Source organism: Zonotrichia albicollis, chromosome 10 (genome assembly GCF_047830755.1).
Source record: "Zonotrichia albicollis isolate bZonAlb1 chromosome 10, bZonAlb1.hap1, whole genome shotgun sequence".
Lineage (NCBI taxonomy): Eukaryota > Metazoa > Chordata > Aves > Passeriformes > Passerellidae > Zonotrichia > Zonotrichia albicollis.
Window position 1 is genome coordinate 5,214,712 of NC_133828.1, and position 17,181 is coordinate 5,231,892.

The 17,181-nt window shown below is 40.0% G+C and overlaps 1 protein-coding gene across 6 annotated transcripts in view; it reads left to right on the forward strand.

Moving 5' to 3' along the window:
- Nucleotides 1-17,181, forward strand: part of LRP1B (LDL receptor related protein 1B) — a 639,076-nt gene that overhangs the window by 337,641 nt on the left and 284,254 nt on the right. For all 6 annotated transcript variants that reach the window (XM_074547868.1, XM_074547870.1, XM_074547871.1 and 3 more), the window contains exons 4-6: nucleotides 4,133-4,252; nucleotides 6,291-6,419; nucleotides 12,796-13,053. In XM_074547868.1, coding sequence (XP_074403969.1) covers nucleotides 4,133-4,252; nucleotides 6,291-6,419; nucleotides 12,796-13,053 — 507 coding nt within the window. The remainder of the gene's footprint in view (nucleotides 1-4,132; nucleotides 4,253-6,290; nucleotides 6,420-12,795; nucleotides 13,054-17,181) is intronic.

Genomic DNA, 17,181 nt, shown 5'->3' on the forward strand with positions numbered 1-17,181 from the left:
CAGAAAGGTTTGGGTTGCATCTAATTGCATCCCACCCATTCTGCCAAGGCCTGGGACACCTTCCACCTGATGAGGCTGCTCAGGGCTCCATCCACCTGGCCTTGGTTGTTTTCCCTCTCAGGAAAGACAAAGGTGACAGGTGTAGGGACACAGTTTGTGGTGATTGGGAGTGGGGCTGGCCCAGCCTCATCCCCAATGGGTACAGCTGTGAGAAGCAGGTGAGCAGCATTGAAGGGAATGAGATGAGGGGCGCTGACCAACCACCAAAGGGAGCAGAGGGCACACAGGTGCAATATATTGACCATGAGGGTATAAAAGGTTGGGCTAAAGAACAAGAAGGGCACATGCTTGAAGCCTTCAGGTGAATTATGGTGTTACTCTGTATGTATGGGTTGAGGACTTCTGGGATTGTATGATGATCCTCTGTGTACTGTGGCTGTCTCAACTGTGGCAAACAAGTGCATTGGTAAATCTGCAGGGGTGTTTTTGAGGTGTTTTTTTTTTGACAGTTCCCCGATAGCCACCAAATAAATAAATTCAGTATTGAGAAGCTGCAAGCTGAGCTTCTTTTCCCTTTTGTAGAAACAGCCAAAACATCTGAGCATGAGAACCTGGTGTGAACCCTTTGTGAACCTCATGTCAGCTCAGGAGGAACTGACAAAAAGGATAGTCAGATCAATTGCTTAAACCTTTCATTAAAAAGCCATTCAGTGGAAGTTAGTTCCTTGTATCATTCATCTTGAATGAACTGTGATAAGCAGTGTGTTTCACTGAACACAGAAGGAATAAATGAAGGCAGGATTTTATTACGGCGAATTCCTGTGGGAGCAGTTTGTCCAGGAAGCTTACAGCTCCTCTGAGTCATTGTCAAAGGTGTATCACTTCAGGGGAGATGAGATCAGCAACATCTTTGCCTGACTGACTGCTCTCCTGTGGGACCAGATGCCTGGAGTTAGAGCAGCATGAAAGGCAGGAAGCACAAGATTGGCATGGGTGGCTTTTGTGGCAGACCTGGCTCACAACTTCAGAGAGTTCATGGAGATGCAGGGGAGTAAAAAATGCTGCCCTTCATGTCTCCTGTGGAAGGAAGAAAACGCTGAACAAAATGACCTAAATCAGAGTTGGATGAATTGGCACTACTCCCTGGGTTTGGGGGAAAATAGATCATCCTAAAGATGCTCACAGCTGCTTCTGCTACCCTGTATTTCTGCAAATCTCAGGGCTTGCTCTGCAGCTCCTTGTCTTGAACTGTGGCTCTGCCAGAGAGCTCTAAAGCTCTCTCCTGTTGTTTCCTTCAGCGCAGCTCCTTCCTTTAAATCTTGCAGCAGAAATACCAGGCTTTGACAAATGCAGAGGTTTCTGTAGCTGTGATGAAAGTGGAAAGCTCAGTGATGCTCATTCTTCACTGCCTGTGTACTTTGTAAACCAGTTCTGGCTGAGAAAGGGAGATCAAAGTGGGTGCAGAATCTTAGAAGAGACAAGAAATGACAGTCCCTGGCTTTTATCTCTTTAAATGTCCTAGCTGGAGCATTAAAAATATCAGTGTTCTGCTTCATGATTTTTCTTTGCCTCCTCACTTCCCCAGAAACCTGTTACAAATCTAACCAAGCCTTAAATGTATACACTGTCTTCCATTGCTTGTCCTTCAATATTTCAAACATTGCCAGAGGCAGTCAAACTCTGTTTTCTTCCAAAGGTTTTCAGGATCACTATTACAGCTGTTACAAACTAGCTAGTAAAGTAGAAAATGCATTTGCTATTTTAGTGTTTAATGTTTTATTTATTAAAGGTAGAGGCATTAAGAACATGCCCTAACTCTTGGTCAGTCCTGAAGGGCTCAGGCAGTTGGACTAAATGATCATTGTAGGTCCCTTTCAAATGAAATATTCTTTCCTAATCTATTCTGCTTTGTTATATTCTATCTCTTACCCTCCATTGTTATTGTGTTTTTTGCTTTTTCACTTATGGGTTCCTCTGGCAGGGTTAGCAGATCAGCAACAGAGCAAAAATTTCTGGGGCCAAAAAGTGTCTGTCACAATGAAAAACAAAATGTATTTGAAATGATCTGATGTATAATTTAGGAGAGACAGGGAAAATGTTAGTCAGAAGTCAGAAACAGATGGCAGCTAACAGTGGTTCTTTAATGGCTTTGTAAGGAAAATGCAACCATTTTACTGTTAAAATCCGCTCATATGATACTGCAGTAACTTAAAATTAATGACATACAACCGTTTTTTGTGAAAAAAAAAATAGCAGATAGGCTGTTGTTGCTTGGAGTTTTTTTTTTTTTGGTTATTTTTTTGTTTGTTTGGGTTTTTTATTTTTGTTTTTAATTTTCCCCAAATGGGCCTTACTTGCCAATTTATTGTCCCTGTTCTCCAGCTTTCCTGGCTGTGTGCAGCTCTGTTCTGGTTCAAGCTGCTGCCTGTCTGCATCCATTAAGGAAAGACTGCAAACAAACCAAGACTCACTGTTTGTGAGTCAAGCAGTTCTCACCCAGTAGGAGCTCCTGGCTGTGCAGCACCAGCCAAATATTGGAGGAAGAAAATTATAGGTGGTAAAGGATGGCTGGTCCATGTTTGCCCAGAAAATGAGATGTATGTGTTGATTTTTGTTCAGGTAGATGTATTAAATCATCAGCTCTGCATCTCAGCCTGCAGAACCATTTTAGGGAAGTTTTCCAGTTTATCCTCTATGTGGGACTTTTCTTGGAAAAATGTAGCAGATTTAAGGACTAGGGACAGGAAAACAACAAAGCCAGTACAGCCACAAAATATATTATCTTCCTATGCACAGGGACCCAAAAGGCAGAGAAATATACCAGAAACCACAGGGAAAATGGGCAGATTTAGACGGTGTGTGGTTTATGGACCTCTGGGCAGTCTGTAGATGGTGTGGTAAAGAGTTCTAGAAAGTGCCCCAAGAAAATTGTGTGAAACCACTTTCTTTTCAGAATAGTTGCATTAGGATAAGTAGTAACTTTGTGTGCCAGCCACATCCACTTTTCTCCCAAAATTTCAGCCTAATTTTGACAGCGGCAGTCGCTCCAGAATGGAAGCTCCAGGGCTCAGATGCTGATAGAGACTCTTCTTCATATTCATGTTCATTCTACTCCAAGCAGAACTCGATGAATAATGATCAAATGGATTAAAACTGTTCACATATTAGGATACAGATTTCTCTTTTTCCTTAGGTCCTACACAGTTACTTAAAGCCAGCCCTGTAGCAGAAATTTCTCTGTCCATTTGCAGGTTATTTTCTGACACATCTGCACAGTTTTGAAAAATACCCTCAGAGCACCTCCTTAAGCTGGGTTTCTCAAATTATTTTTTTTCCTGGAGGGAACAAGGTGTTGTTCATTAATTTTTTTTTTTTTGATCAGCAAAATTATTGAGACACAGGACACAGCTTGAGGCTGGGAAGGGTTGGAGTGGCTTTTGTTTGGTTTTGTGCTGTTTCCTTCTGGAAAACATTGTAGTCTGTATTTCTACAAGATTTCTACAGTTTGTTTGCATCATGCCTTGTGCTGATTGTGTGTGTTTAAGCAAATTCTATGAAGGATGTTTGCAGTAGTGACATATATAATCTCCATGGGTTTATCCAGTATTACACGTCCAATGTTAAAATGTTGAGGCAGAATGTGTCCCCATTGTCTGGTGTGAAGGTTTTGAGTACATCATCAAATCAAAACAAGATTTAAAAAGTTAGAAAATCAATTGGTATGAGGAATAATAAAGGCATAGGTGTTGAAAAATTCTGAAAAATAATTTTTTTATAGCTGTTACCACTTCAGGATTGTTTTTTGCTTTAGTTTATTTTTTTACCAACAATAGTTATGACTAACATGCAAAAAATGGATGTTTAAGCAGAGCAACAGTACACCTCAATCATAAACTTGTGAGCAACTGTGGATAGAAATAAAATGTTGATTTCTAACGTTTAACTTGCTGGCATGCAGTTTTCATGGCAAGCTCTTTACAGGGGGTGTGTGTGATATATTCCCAGCTAATATAGATGGTGGTGGTGCTTCCTTCCTGAGACATGCACTTAAACATATTTCAGTGTTTCTAAAGTTTGTGATTTAGGGATAACACAACCATTTAGTAACATCCTGCCCTGTTGCCATTCCCAGAGCTGCTCCCCAAGTGCCAGCAGATGAATTGCCAGCACAAGTGTGCCATCACCAGGAACGGCACCCGCTGCTACTGCGGGGACGGATACGAAACCAGCACTGACGGGAGAAGCTGCACAGGTAAGCAAGAAATTCCGTGTAACATCAACACCCTGGTGTCTCCATGGATCCCTGCTGGCTCTCAGGGCCAGGGAGCTGGTGGACAGCCAGCATAGAAATGTTGCTTCCTCATCCTTCTTCAAAGGTGTTGGTCAGGGGCAAGCATGGGCTTTTGGGGCAGGGAATGGGAAAGAGTGTGTGACGGTGTTTGCAGGGGTCTTAGGATGAGGGAAGAGATGAGGATCTCACTCCATGTTTCAGAAGGCCTGATTTATTATTTTATTTTATATATTATATTAAAATTATAATATATAATTATATATATTATATATTATATATAATATATACTAAAAGAATAGAAGAAAGGATTTCATCAGAAGGCTGGCTAAGAATAGAATAGGAAAGAATGATAACAAAAGCTGGTGGCTCAGACAGAGAGTACATTGGCCAATAATTAGAAAAACCACATGAGACCAATCACAGATGCACCTGTTGCATTCCACAGCAGCAGATAACCATTGTTTACATTTTGTTCCTGAGGCCTCTCAACTTCTCAGGAGAAAAAGTCCTAAGGAAAGGATTTTTCATAAGATCTATCTGCGAGAAAAGTGTCCCTAAAATGAGAGTCAGGACCTCCCTCCTGACTCTCTGATGCTCCTGTGCCCCAGCAGCAGCTCCCCTGAAGTCACTGAAGGATCAGTGTGTTGGGGTTTTTCATTAATAGGATGGGACTGTTGGGATATGTTCTTTGAGCTTTATTGTGGTGCTGGCCTCATTGCATGGTTGAGACAATTGGAAGATAGTATCAGCTCACATACTGCCAGCAGCCAAAGATTTTTCTTTATTACAGAGTGTTTTAAAAACTTTCTAGCCAATAGCATATAGCTAAAGCTTACAGAGAAATATTCTAGCCAATCACTAAAAGTTCAGGTCTGCCTGCTTCAAACAATGTTTGCTTTAAGCATCATGTTCCCTTTACTGTTTCCCACAGCTCAGAGGGTCTGGAGCAGTTCTGGAGCTACAGCTCAGTTGTGTGAGCTGCTCTCTCTCCACACCTCCCCACCAGGAGAGCATCTAAAACTTGAAGTGTTTCACCTCACAGCCGTGAAGTCACACCTAGATTAGAATTTTATAAATGAACTCTCCCAAGGTTACACAATTTAGTTGGGAACATTATTTTGGAGTAATTAATTGTAGACTTAAATTGTAGACTGTTCTCTTCCATTTTTGAAGTATATGACTTCTTCAATCTCTCTCCAGGTGTTTGTTTCTTGCTTTATTTTTTTTCTCTATTAATGATCATATTGGAGTTCTATGGCCCTATAGATGTTCTCACTACCAATCACTTCTCTCTCCAACTAAAAGTACTGAGCCAGATTCTTCATAAATATAATTTAAGTTCTTTCTCTCTATGGATGTCATGTTTTGTGATTAAAAATATATCTCAGGAAATAATTTAAACAGTGGATTTTTTTGTAGAATGTCAATTTATTACTTAAACCCTCAACCACTGTTTAATAGCATACCTTGATTTTATGGTATTATTTTTAGACACTCTAGTTGAGAAAAATGTTCTTTATATTTATTAGAGGAGTCTATAGTTTTTGATGTTGGATGGTGGTTTAATGGAGACGTGGTGACAGCTCATTTAAGGAACTGTAAGACATTGCCAGCATAAATAGGTTGAGAAGGGTAATCAATTACTTGCTCTCCTGAAATGTTGCTCCATTCATCAACCCTGATAACTAGTGATCTCTTCTGCTAACAAGGACCCAAATGTCTCCCTGACATGATGCAGGCATTGGAGACTACTTGAAATAATGAAGGTTTTATCTTTCAAAATTAAGAGCTATTGAACTTGAGAACTCCTGCCCTTCTTTCTGGCTACTTGAGTGATTTCAACAGCCAACATCCCTGATAAATTCATGGTTTGGGAAAGGAAAAACATCAGGCCTCCCACCAAAATGATTCATGACTTATAAAACTCGCTTAGAATACTCAATTTTATTGAATTTTTTTTTCCTAATCCCTAAACTAGACCTTGTTAATGTCCCTTTAGATGTGAATGAATGTGACACGTATGGAAGCTGCAGCCAGATGTGTGTAAATACAGATGGATCCTACACTTGCAGCTGTGTGGAGGGTTACGTGCTTCAGCCTGATAACAAGTCCTGCAAGGCCAAAAATAGTAAGTTTTAACTTCTTTTTTTACCTTCCTGAAAATCTTTTGTGGTTTTGTGCTGGAGGATTCATGTGAAAAGACAGAGATGAACACAGGTGAGATGAACTTTGTTTTACTGCACTACAAAGAGCTGCACAACAAGCTTAGGAAAAAAATATTCACTTATTAAGACAATACTCCAAGGGAAATATCAAAAGTTATTATCTGGATATTATTAATTAAAGCAAAATACTCAATTCAGCCAAGATTAGAAGAGTTCCCAGTTTCCCTGTTCATAAATAAATCAAAGATTTTCCTCACACAAACAAAAAAAGGCTGTTTACTCTGGGAAGACAATGGAGACAGGGGAAATGATCATGAGGTAATTGTACCCTTAGGATGAAAAAAGACATGAGATTGCTTTGTCCTTGCATCATCCCAAGAGGTGAATTTCCTGATATACATATTCACATGAGACTTTTTGTTGCTTAGTGCATGTTTTCATTACTTATAGTGGATTGGGTATTTGAGGAAATTAGTCAATTGTGCTTAATGAGGCAATATAGTACACAGTGTTTTCTTATTCAGCATAATGAATTAACAATGCTTTTATATTAAAGCACAAAAAAAGTTCCTTAAGGGAATTCTTCAACATCCACAATGCTGAAGCATGAGCAGCTGAGTATGAAGTAATGTTTATTGTATATATTTTTAAGGCTTCCTTTTTGTAACTATTTTACCATCAGAAAATAGAAAGGTCTAGTGATAGTTTTGAGGCTTCTTCACCTAAAGAGCATTACTAAATGTGTCCTTCCTTGATCACCACTAGGAGTAAAAGAGTGTTTTCCTGTTTATACTGTTTTTTCTTGATCCATACATGGACATTTTTCTTTTTCAATAGACCCTGAAGTCATGTGAGATGACAGCCCATGCAAAGTAAAAATAATTTATTATTCTTCTTTCTCCATCTCATGAAAATCAAAAATGCAATTCTAGATCAGGAAATGCTCATGGTGCCAGTACAGGGCTTGAGATGACCCTTTTATTTTCCCTTTTTACACACAGAAAACTGAGTAACAACTGAGAGTTGAAGTTAGCTGTTGGTGTCAAGATGAAACAAATCACATTAATAAGGGACTTCTCTGCAGTTTTTGCTACTTTATCATGTTTATTTGACAGAAGTTTTCACATTTTTGGTATTCTCAGAAAGGAATCACTACTCATTAATCAAAGAAATCCCTGTAGGACAATACAAACCTGGGTCATGGTGCTGCACAGAAATGAGTGTTCCCCATTACTTCAGGTTTTTTGAAAACAAGCTATCTTTGGATTAGAGCAGAATCAAAAAAAAAAAAAAAAAAAAAAAAAAAGCAGGTATCTAAGGAAAAAAGAAACCCAGCCCTTAGAAAACATATCAATTTTTCTCCTTAACCTAAAGCAAACAAGGATGGAAAAAGAGCAGCCTCTCTGCTTTGCCGACATTTGGCAAAAGTAGTTGTCAAACAGATGAAGAAAATGAGCTGAGGAACATTCAGCTCTGTGTGTAAAAGCTGTGAGAGATAAGAAGCAGCACTAGAGCTGTAGGCTGGGCTTTCTGTGCAGCTTTCAACGTTAATAACAGCAGATCTGCTCTGAATGTGAATTCCCATCCATGCCGAGATCCTGGGCACGACGCAGCCCAGGGCACCAAACACCCCAGCTGGCTCTGGGAATGAGCTGGGAGCTTTCTGTGCTCTGAGGAGAGAATGGGAAGGGACTGCTGGGACACATCCCTTGAGCTTTATTGTGGCATCAGCCCCATTTCCTGGTTGAGACAATTGAAAGATGGAAACAGCTCAAATCTTGCCAGCAGCAGCCAAAGATGTCTTTGTTACAGAGCATTTAAAAAACTTTCTGGCCAATAGCTTATCGCTGAAGTGTGGTGGTGTGCAGGGGTCCCAGGACAAGGGAAGTGATGAGAATGTTGTCTCCATGTTTCAGAAGGGTGGTTTATTATTTTATTATATCTATTATATTAAAACTATAGTAAAAGAATAGAGAAAAGGATTTCATCAGAAGGCTAGCAAGGAAAAGAAGGAATGGTAATAAAATCTTGAGACTGACCAGGCAGTCTGAGCCAGCTGACTGTGATTGGCCATTAATTAAAAACAACCACATGAGACCAATCACAGACCCACCTGTTGCATTCCACAGCAGCAGATAACCATTGTTTACATTTTGTTCCTGAGGCCTCTCAGCTTCTCAGGAGGAAAACTCCTAAGGAAAGGATTTTTCATAAAATGTATTTGTGACACTAAAGCTTACAGATCATTGCTCTAGCCAATCACTAAAAGTACATGTGCACCTGCTTCATAAAATGCTTGTGTGCCTTCCATTAACAATACACAATACTCCATTATTAAGCCTAAAACCTTCTACTGTCTTGCTAAGCATATTTTTCTAAAATTTTCCTGTAGTCTTCTGTAGACTATTTTTCTGCAGTCTTAAGGTCTATCTTGGTCAAGCCTAAAACTCAAATTATTGTTTCACATCCTTGCTTGCTGTACTACTGTAACTTTTCTCCTTTCAGGCTTTACAGCCACAACTAGCTGGAAGTTCTTTACTGTTTCTGAGGTTTCACAGCTTTCTAGAAATTCTCACCTTCCCTATTTTCCCCACCAGGAGCAGAGAGGTGCTGAGCAGGTGACACTTGTTGGTACCTGCAGGAGCCCTGCCAGGGCTGGGGACAGTGTGGTGACCCCACAGATCCATCAAATGCTGGGTGGCCTCAGAGCCTGTCCCCCCTCAACCATCCCAGCACATGTGGGGGGGCACAATTAGCAAAAAGTTCCCCAAAATCTGCTCCTTGCTGCCCTTCAGGCTGGGAAGGTGCTGAGGTCTCTCCCTCATTAAATTCTGCATTTTTTTCCTCAGCACAATTAAATAACTCAGGATCTGAAAGCTTTTAGCTGCACATTTCCTTTGGGGAAGGATGTTAAAATGGGTATCAAAACAGCTGGAGGCTCACTGTGGGTTTTTTTTTTCCCAGACTTTTTAAGCATATTTTCTTTTATGAATAAAGAGGCAGTTAATGGTTTCTTCTGAGGTGAAAATGAAACAAAACACAGCTTTGCTGAACAGAATTTAAGAACTTACTTGTTTACCAGGTTTTTATGCCTAAATTGCAAAGTCTGCATGTGATGAGAAGAGTATTTAAAGAAAGAAAATTACAGAATTGGGAATATCTAGCTGAGGAAAAGAAATTAATCTGTTTTACAAAAGTTCCTGGTATATTTTATATCTCCAAGGCCAATCTAGAGAGAAATGCTGTGTGGTGAGAAACATTTGTCATGTAGATGAAGTGGGCTGAACTGATAATGACTAAAGAAAAAAAAAATCTAGCTTTAAGGAAAAAAAAATCAGCCCTGTTTAACTGATTTGACAACACAATTTTCTTGTAAAATCTCATGAAAATAAGTTGTAAAACTTCAGAAATAAAACAACTCATTTGTGAGGTACATTATGGTTAAACATCAAAAATAATGTAAAAATAAATTGGTCTGAGTATTTTTTCAGATTTTTATACGATACATACCATGGGGAGCAAAACTCTTATGATTTACATAGTATACCCCAGGAAAAGGGGGTTGAAGCTGTTTGTAAACCCTGAATTCTGGGGTTTATCCGTTTCTTATCATTGTGGTGGAAAAATAGAAAATGCTGGCATTTCTGAGCTTTTCTTCAGATGAGAAATCTGTTGGCAGTGCAAAACACCTTCATTTCTGATTTGTTGTGGCATCACTTATTGATCTGTATTTTAGACAAGATCAGGTAGGAGGGAAATGCAAGCCTTTCATCTTTTCACCACTCTATCTTAAACATAATTCAAAGGAGGATGCTTTCATTTTAGTCAAGAAGGATGAATCATAAAACTTCCCTGGATTAAAGAGCTATTCACATCTTATCTTTCCTATAAAATGGAAAAAAAAAAAAAAAGAAAAACTTGTGAAAATACACCCATGAAGTCCACTTGAAAAGCTGCTGTCAGCTCACTGGAACTCACAAATCTGTCCACTAAACTTTTAAGCTGTGTAGAATCTGTTCTCCAGGAACAGACAAGCAGTTTTTGTGAGAGTGAAGACATGATTTTTCTTAGTATCTCCTGTTTTTCATCTGCATTATGCTGTACAGTAAGTTAATTTATATATTTTTATGAAATGTATATATTTTGTACAGTTTTACTATCAATACATTATATTTTTCAAATTTTGGAATTGGCCTTTATCTGAGCAACACTGAAGGAAGCAGGTAATCTACCCCACTGTGCAAAACCATGATTAACTGCTTTAATCCATTGAATTATTTAATGTATTTATGCTTTAAAAATACAATTTCAAGGCCAGTAATCCAGTTTCTGTATTTTTAATGTGTCATGGTGCCTGCTGAGCAGAACCTCTTGGCAATGCCACAGGTCCTTGCAGCACCATTGTCTGCAGCCAGGTTTGATTACAGCTGCAGCTCAAGAGGGTTGAACTGAATTCCTTTTAAGAATTCCTTTATGTCTTAGACTCTAATACCAAAATACAGCCTTTCTCTGGAGTTTAGTGGGGTATTAAATCCTGGTTACACTTTTCAGGAGGTCAGTTCAAAGAAAAGCTCTGGTTCTCTCTCTCCCTAAACCACCTGGTGGCTTTGAAACTGCAAACAGCTCCTGTGAGCTGCCTTCTCTTTGAGGCTTTAGATACTGCAGGCTGTGGAAATATCCAGCTTAACACACAGAATAAGAGCAAAAAAATCATAATAAAGGTCTTTCCACACTGCTGGGAGCTGGGGAAAGAGCGATTGAATCCAGAAGTAGGCAGTGGTGTTATTTTGTGGGGAGAGAGAAGCTGAGCATGGAGCTGTTGGATGTGAAAATAAATCCCCAGACTCAGCAGGATGCAGATGGAAACTCTCCTTTTGTACCAGTCTGGGGTGAGTGGGTGATAGGGACACAAGTTCCTAAATCTGCCTTTCCTCAAGGGTGGCAAAAGTTGCTAAGAACAAGGGGAAGGAGAGATTCACAGGCACTGACTGCAAAGGGACCTACCTGGCAGGTTTCAAACAAAAAATTGCTTAGTGAGAATTCCCCCTCCCCTCCGCTATTTTATCTTTTGGAAAGAGAAAAACAAACAAAGAAAACAAGACTCAAGAGCTTCACTCATGGCTTACACCTCAAGGGATTGTTTTACAAAGAAATTCGATCCCTGCAGTTCTTGGATATCTTTTGAAATTCAAAGCAAAATAATGTTTGGATCTGATCTGATGGGTGGAAGGGACTGTGGGGATGATGAGGACAGTAAGGAAGTTCCAAAAGTAAAACTGCAGAAGTGTGGATTTACAAATGTTCATGTGAGATGCACTGAAGAGGGACAAGATGTGTAACAAGACAGAATATAGATTATGGAATGAGAAAGAATAAATAAGGAGTAAATGAAATCCACATTAGAAAGAGTATACACTGAAGCTTTGTAGAAATAAACAAAGTTTTTTTTTAATTTTATGATGCGAAAAACCCCTTATTCAAATAAGGTTGAAATAAAAACAGATATTATCAAGGAACAGAACACCTTTTGCTGTGACTTTGAGACCACTGAGCACCGTACTTGCTGAAATATTCTTTTGTCTTTAATCAGACCTGATGATGAAGTGCCATTTGTCAAATCCTTTTATTTATGCCATTTTTTCCACCATTTAGATGGCTGGAACTGCTTACTGAAAATTTGAGAACTACATTAGGTGGAATGCTGATTGGATGTGCTGCATGTCAATGCAGTGTTCAAACATTGATGCATTCCTTTGAAAACAAGCAGATTACATTGGGGTGAGAGCTCCTGATGAGGCAGCACAATTTTTTTTCAAATGTGCCTAAATTGCAGAGTTTCTATGCTTTAAGGTTTCACTGCACTGGATTTATTGTCAGGTTGGTTATACCTTCTTTGAGTGGCACCCACTCCTCAGATTTTTTCCTATTTTAAAATGAAAAGCATCTTACAATTTCATGTGTCCTCATGAGCTCTGCAAGTTTTTCTGGCCTTATTTCTTTTTGAAATTCCAGTAATCTGGATAGAGATAATTTGCATAAGTTGTATTTCATTTTATGACTTAGGCATGAAAAATGTTGCAATAATGATACTTGGAATTAAACAGAGGCTGAGAGGCTGGGGTAATTAATTTTCTTTAATGATGTGAACCATTGGAACAGCAGGATAAAATAGACTAATAATTGGGAATATATGATAGTTATGAAAATAAAAACAAAACCAATTTATTACATATCTTAAAACAAGCAGGTAAGAACATTAAAAACTACATTAAAACCGAAAAGATAAAAATGAAATACACAGCCTGTTAATCACTTAAACTCTCCTCGCTTTGTTTTCAGAGCCCGCTGACCGACCTCCTCTTCTTCTGGTTGCAAGCCCTGAGAACGTTGAGGTTTTGCACCTGAATGGCAGCAGAGTGTCTGCCTGGAGCCCAGTGAAGGGATCTGCAGTGGTCACCCTGGACTACAGCTACAGGGAGGACACCCTGTGCTGGCTGGAGTCCCGAGACCTCTCCAGCCAGCTCAAGTGCTCCAAGATCCCCACAGCTGGCGCCTCTCCAGAGGAGTGGACAGTGAGCATCGCCCAGAACCTTCACAGTGAGTGTCTGGTGTCTGTCCTGGCAAACAGGAGCTTGCAGAAGATTTTTGGGCTTGTAGCTGAACAGTCTTGGGGCATTAAATATTGCAGCTCACACTGAAGTGATTTTAGGGTTTGTCACTCACGTATTCAGCCTTGTTACAGGGCTTGCAAGGGTTTTTCAGGGTGAAGAGAGAGACGAGGATGTTGACCTCATGTTCAGAAGGCTTGATTTATTATTTTATGTTATATATTGCATTATTACTATGCTAATAGGAATAGAGAGAAAAGTTCTCAGAAACTTGCTAAGCTAAGAATAGAAAAGGAATGAATAACAAAGTTCTGTGTCCAGGCAGAAAGCAAGAGCAGCTCTGCCGTGAGTGGTCCGTAAATCCAAACATTCACCCAAGACCAATCCCAGATGCACCTGTTGCATTCCACAGCAGCAGATAACCATTGTTTACATTTTTTTCCTAAGGCCACAGCTTCTCAGAAAGGGGAAAAATCCTAAAGAAAGGATTTTTATGAAAAGATGTCTGTGACACAGCCTGAGCTGCAGTGTTTGTGTCTATGCAAAGGTTTTTAAGATGTGGGGTTTTATAGACTGTTGTTGGGGGGGTCTATGTACAAATCACAAACAGGGTGGGAATGCTGGGAATGTGCCTTGAGCTGTTTGATTTTCCAGCATCAGCCTCATTACATGGTTATGACAATGGAAAGGTGCCAGCAGCTCACATCCCAGGCAGCAGACTAAGAACTTAATGTTACAACTCACTTTATGAGTTTTTTGACCAATCACACAAAGCAAAAGCACATTGACAGTGGTTCTATCCAAGCACTGTAAGCACACATACCTTTGGTTAAACAATGCTTGCTTATTTCAAATACAATACCTGCTTGCAAGTCTTCAACACAATGCACAGAGCTCCATTATTAAGCTTCAAACTTCCTAATATCTTGCTAGGTAAACTCTTCTGTAGCTTAGGGAGTTATTCTAGACAAGCATTAATACACGGACCATTGTTCTTTTTGTCCTTACTTTTCTACATTTTACATAATTTTTCTGCTGACCAATCTCATGGCTGCTGCTTAGCTCTGATCACAGTTCTGCTGTTTCTGAGGCCTGCCCTTTGCAGCTTTCCCAAAACCTTCTGATTTGTGGATTCCCATATAGGCTAACTGTAATGTGTGGGAGCTACAAAACCAGCAGTGCAATGGAAGAAGAAATGTAAAAGGCTTCTTTTTCTCTGCCAAAATAGTGATACATAAAGTTTGAGAGCCATTCTTTGCTACTAGGACAATACTAAAAATGAAATGGAATCAGATTTAGCATACCAACTAGCAAAAAAAAAAAAAAATCAAATTAACCACAGTCCTGGGCAAAATGTGCTTTGTTTTGAACTCTGTGTGTGTGTGTTCTGCCATGATGTTTGCACCATCAGAGTGGCCCTGTGTTCCTGTCCCTCTGTTCCCTGCATGTCCAGGGAATTTCTGATCCTGTGCTGGCCAGACCTGCAGCACTGCATCTGTTTGCAAAATCAAGGCCCTGGGATGGGTTTGAAATGAACACAGTGCTGGATATAATGAGCTGCTCATTTTTCATAATGCCAAGCACACACCAGCTTGTGGTATCTAATATTCTTCTCAAACTTCATGGTAATCATTCAATCTTCTTTAGATGAAGAATAATAATTCCCTTGGATATGAACTGACTATAGAGACTTGTTTTGACTTTTTCTTTGATTTTGATTTGGGAAGTAGTGCTTAGGGAGTTCAATAAAACAACTTTGGGAGCTCTGACTGACACACTCTCACAGATGTAGCTGTGGGAGTGTTTTTCCCAAGCACACACATCCACAGACACTTCTGCTGTGTTGCTCAGTGGAGCTGCATCAATCCCCATGGTCTGGGCATGTCTCCTCAGAGGAGGAAACAGCATGAAACTTGCTTTGGTTCACCTAATTAGGATCTTCTAGACACCCCTGGAGTTATTCCTGCCAGGACATGGCAGGGATCTCGTGTTGCCCTGCCTGGTATATTTGTCAGATAATCTTGTGGCTGCTGCAAAATTGAGTTTTAATTTTAAATTCTCCTTTTTCTTCGCTCCACCTTCTGTTACCTGTCAGGTCATTTCTGCTGTTTCTCTTCATCATACAGCACAACACCTGATGAGGGAAATTAATTTTGTTACTCTGTCAAGGAAAATGTTTTCCAGTGTAATTGCATTCTCTGCCAGCTCAAGCCAAATAAATGGTCAGGGCCATGGGGTGATTCACATAAAATTGTACATTCTGTTCTTCATAGGAAACTTTCTTTTGTGTTTGTGTGAATATGGTTATTCCTAAAAGTACTAGGAGGGAAAAAAAAAAAACCAACATAAAAGGCTTTCTTAGCAGTGTTTGTGGAATTTATCTTTTTTATTCCAATCTTCTAATCATTTTGTTAGTGGAAAAAAAAATCTGCATTTGACACAAAAAAGTGCTAGAAAAGTCAGCTATACAAAGTGATTGGGACTGCTTGAAGTAGATTTATTCAAAGTGTTTTCTCCAGTGAAGGCAAGTAAGTCTTGGAGTTAGGAACAAAGAATACAGATCATCTTTAAAGATGAAAGTCTCCATCTAGGAAAGCAGGGACTATGAAAATGACTTGGTTTTCATGATGGGTCATACAGCACCAGCTCCAGGTACTGAACATTTACTTTGGATTCACAAAAGAAAGAAACTAGAGGACTTTAATTTCCTATCACTCACCCTCAGAAGAGTCCAATGTGACTTCACTTTGGAGAGGATGAGTCCCAGATGGATGGAACCAGATCTTTTGAAGCGCTGGGAACTTGGTCTGTGTCTCACTCTGCAGAAGGGGAGAGGCTGAACCTGCCCTTGGGTGTTTTTTGCTCTGGAGAGCAGGGTTCAGCTCCAGAGATGCTCCCTCATGCTTAATAATTAGGTTAATTTCACTTTTAATATTTATCATCTCAGGGCTTGTTTGGTAGTTTTATCCCCTCACAGCTTTCTGTGGGCACAGCAGTATCAGCATTTTGATCTCAGCCAAGGCCAGGCATTGCCATGTTGTTTCATCTTTGTCTTTTTAAGACCAAAAAGTTGTTTTTGGAAGAGAAACTGGAAATTTTCCTCTTGGGAAAGATTCATGCAGACAGTACTGGAGCCAAATGGGCTTTCAGAGGTGATTCTCCTGTAAGGGAGGCTTGAACAACCCCTGTCCATGGTAACAGGGCGCTCCTTGACACCTCACAGCCCACTTCAGTGAGTACAGTGAGGCTTTCAGCAACAATCATTTATTTAAACTGATATCTCTGGGCCCAAACTAACAAAAATTCTTTCTAATGTGGAAAATCTCCCAATTTTCTGCCCTTTCAAAGCCATGATGAGCAATCTTATATTAATGCTTTTGTGTGTGGGAGCTGAGAGGTGGCCAGAGCAGCATCCTCTGGATGCAAGAATCTCCTTCTTCCTCATTTTAGGAGTCATTTTGTGTCTTCATCATTACAAGCACCTTTCATGCTCTACAAACCAGCACCAGGCAGCACAACCTGGGTTTTAGCTGTTATTCTTCTGCAGAATATAACAAAATCTCTTCTGGGATGATGCTTCAATGATGATGCATGATATTTTCTGCTTGGCTGACATTTGATTCAGCTTTTCTTGGCACTCAGTTATCTCAGCACAGCACAAGCAATGCTGTGTTCAGCTTTGCCACCTGTACTTTGTGCCCACACCTGGGAAGGAGCACAGGCTTTTCTCTTGGCAGCTGTGTTTGGACAGGGCTGCTCTGGATTAAGAGAAACATCTTGTTTCTTCTGTAGGAATTCAGATTTTACCTGCCAAGGTTGGGAGCAGGGGGTGGTTTGGAGGGGCTGGAGTCTCTGGAGGGAGAGGGATTTGCCTCTCTGCCTGTGGGACCCAGAACATTCTACTTGACCTTCTGGCTGGCTTTTTGCATCTCCCACTTTTTGGATGCGAGTGAAGAACATCAGACAGTGAGCCCAGGGAATTTGACCACGATCCAGGAGTGTCTGTTTGGGTTCATTACTGTTTCCTTCCCTGATTTTAGTCCCTCTAATGACTCCTCCACCTCCTGAGCTAAACCACTTCCCAGCAGTGATTATCCATAAGCACTACTGTGTTCAG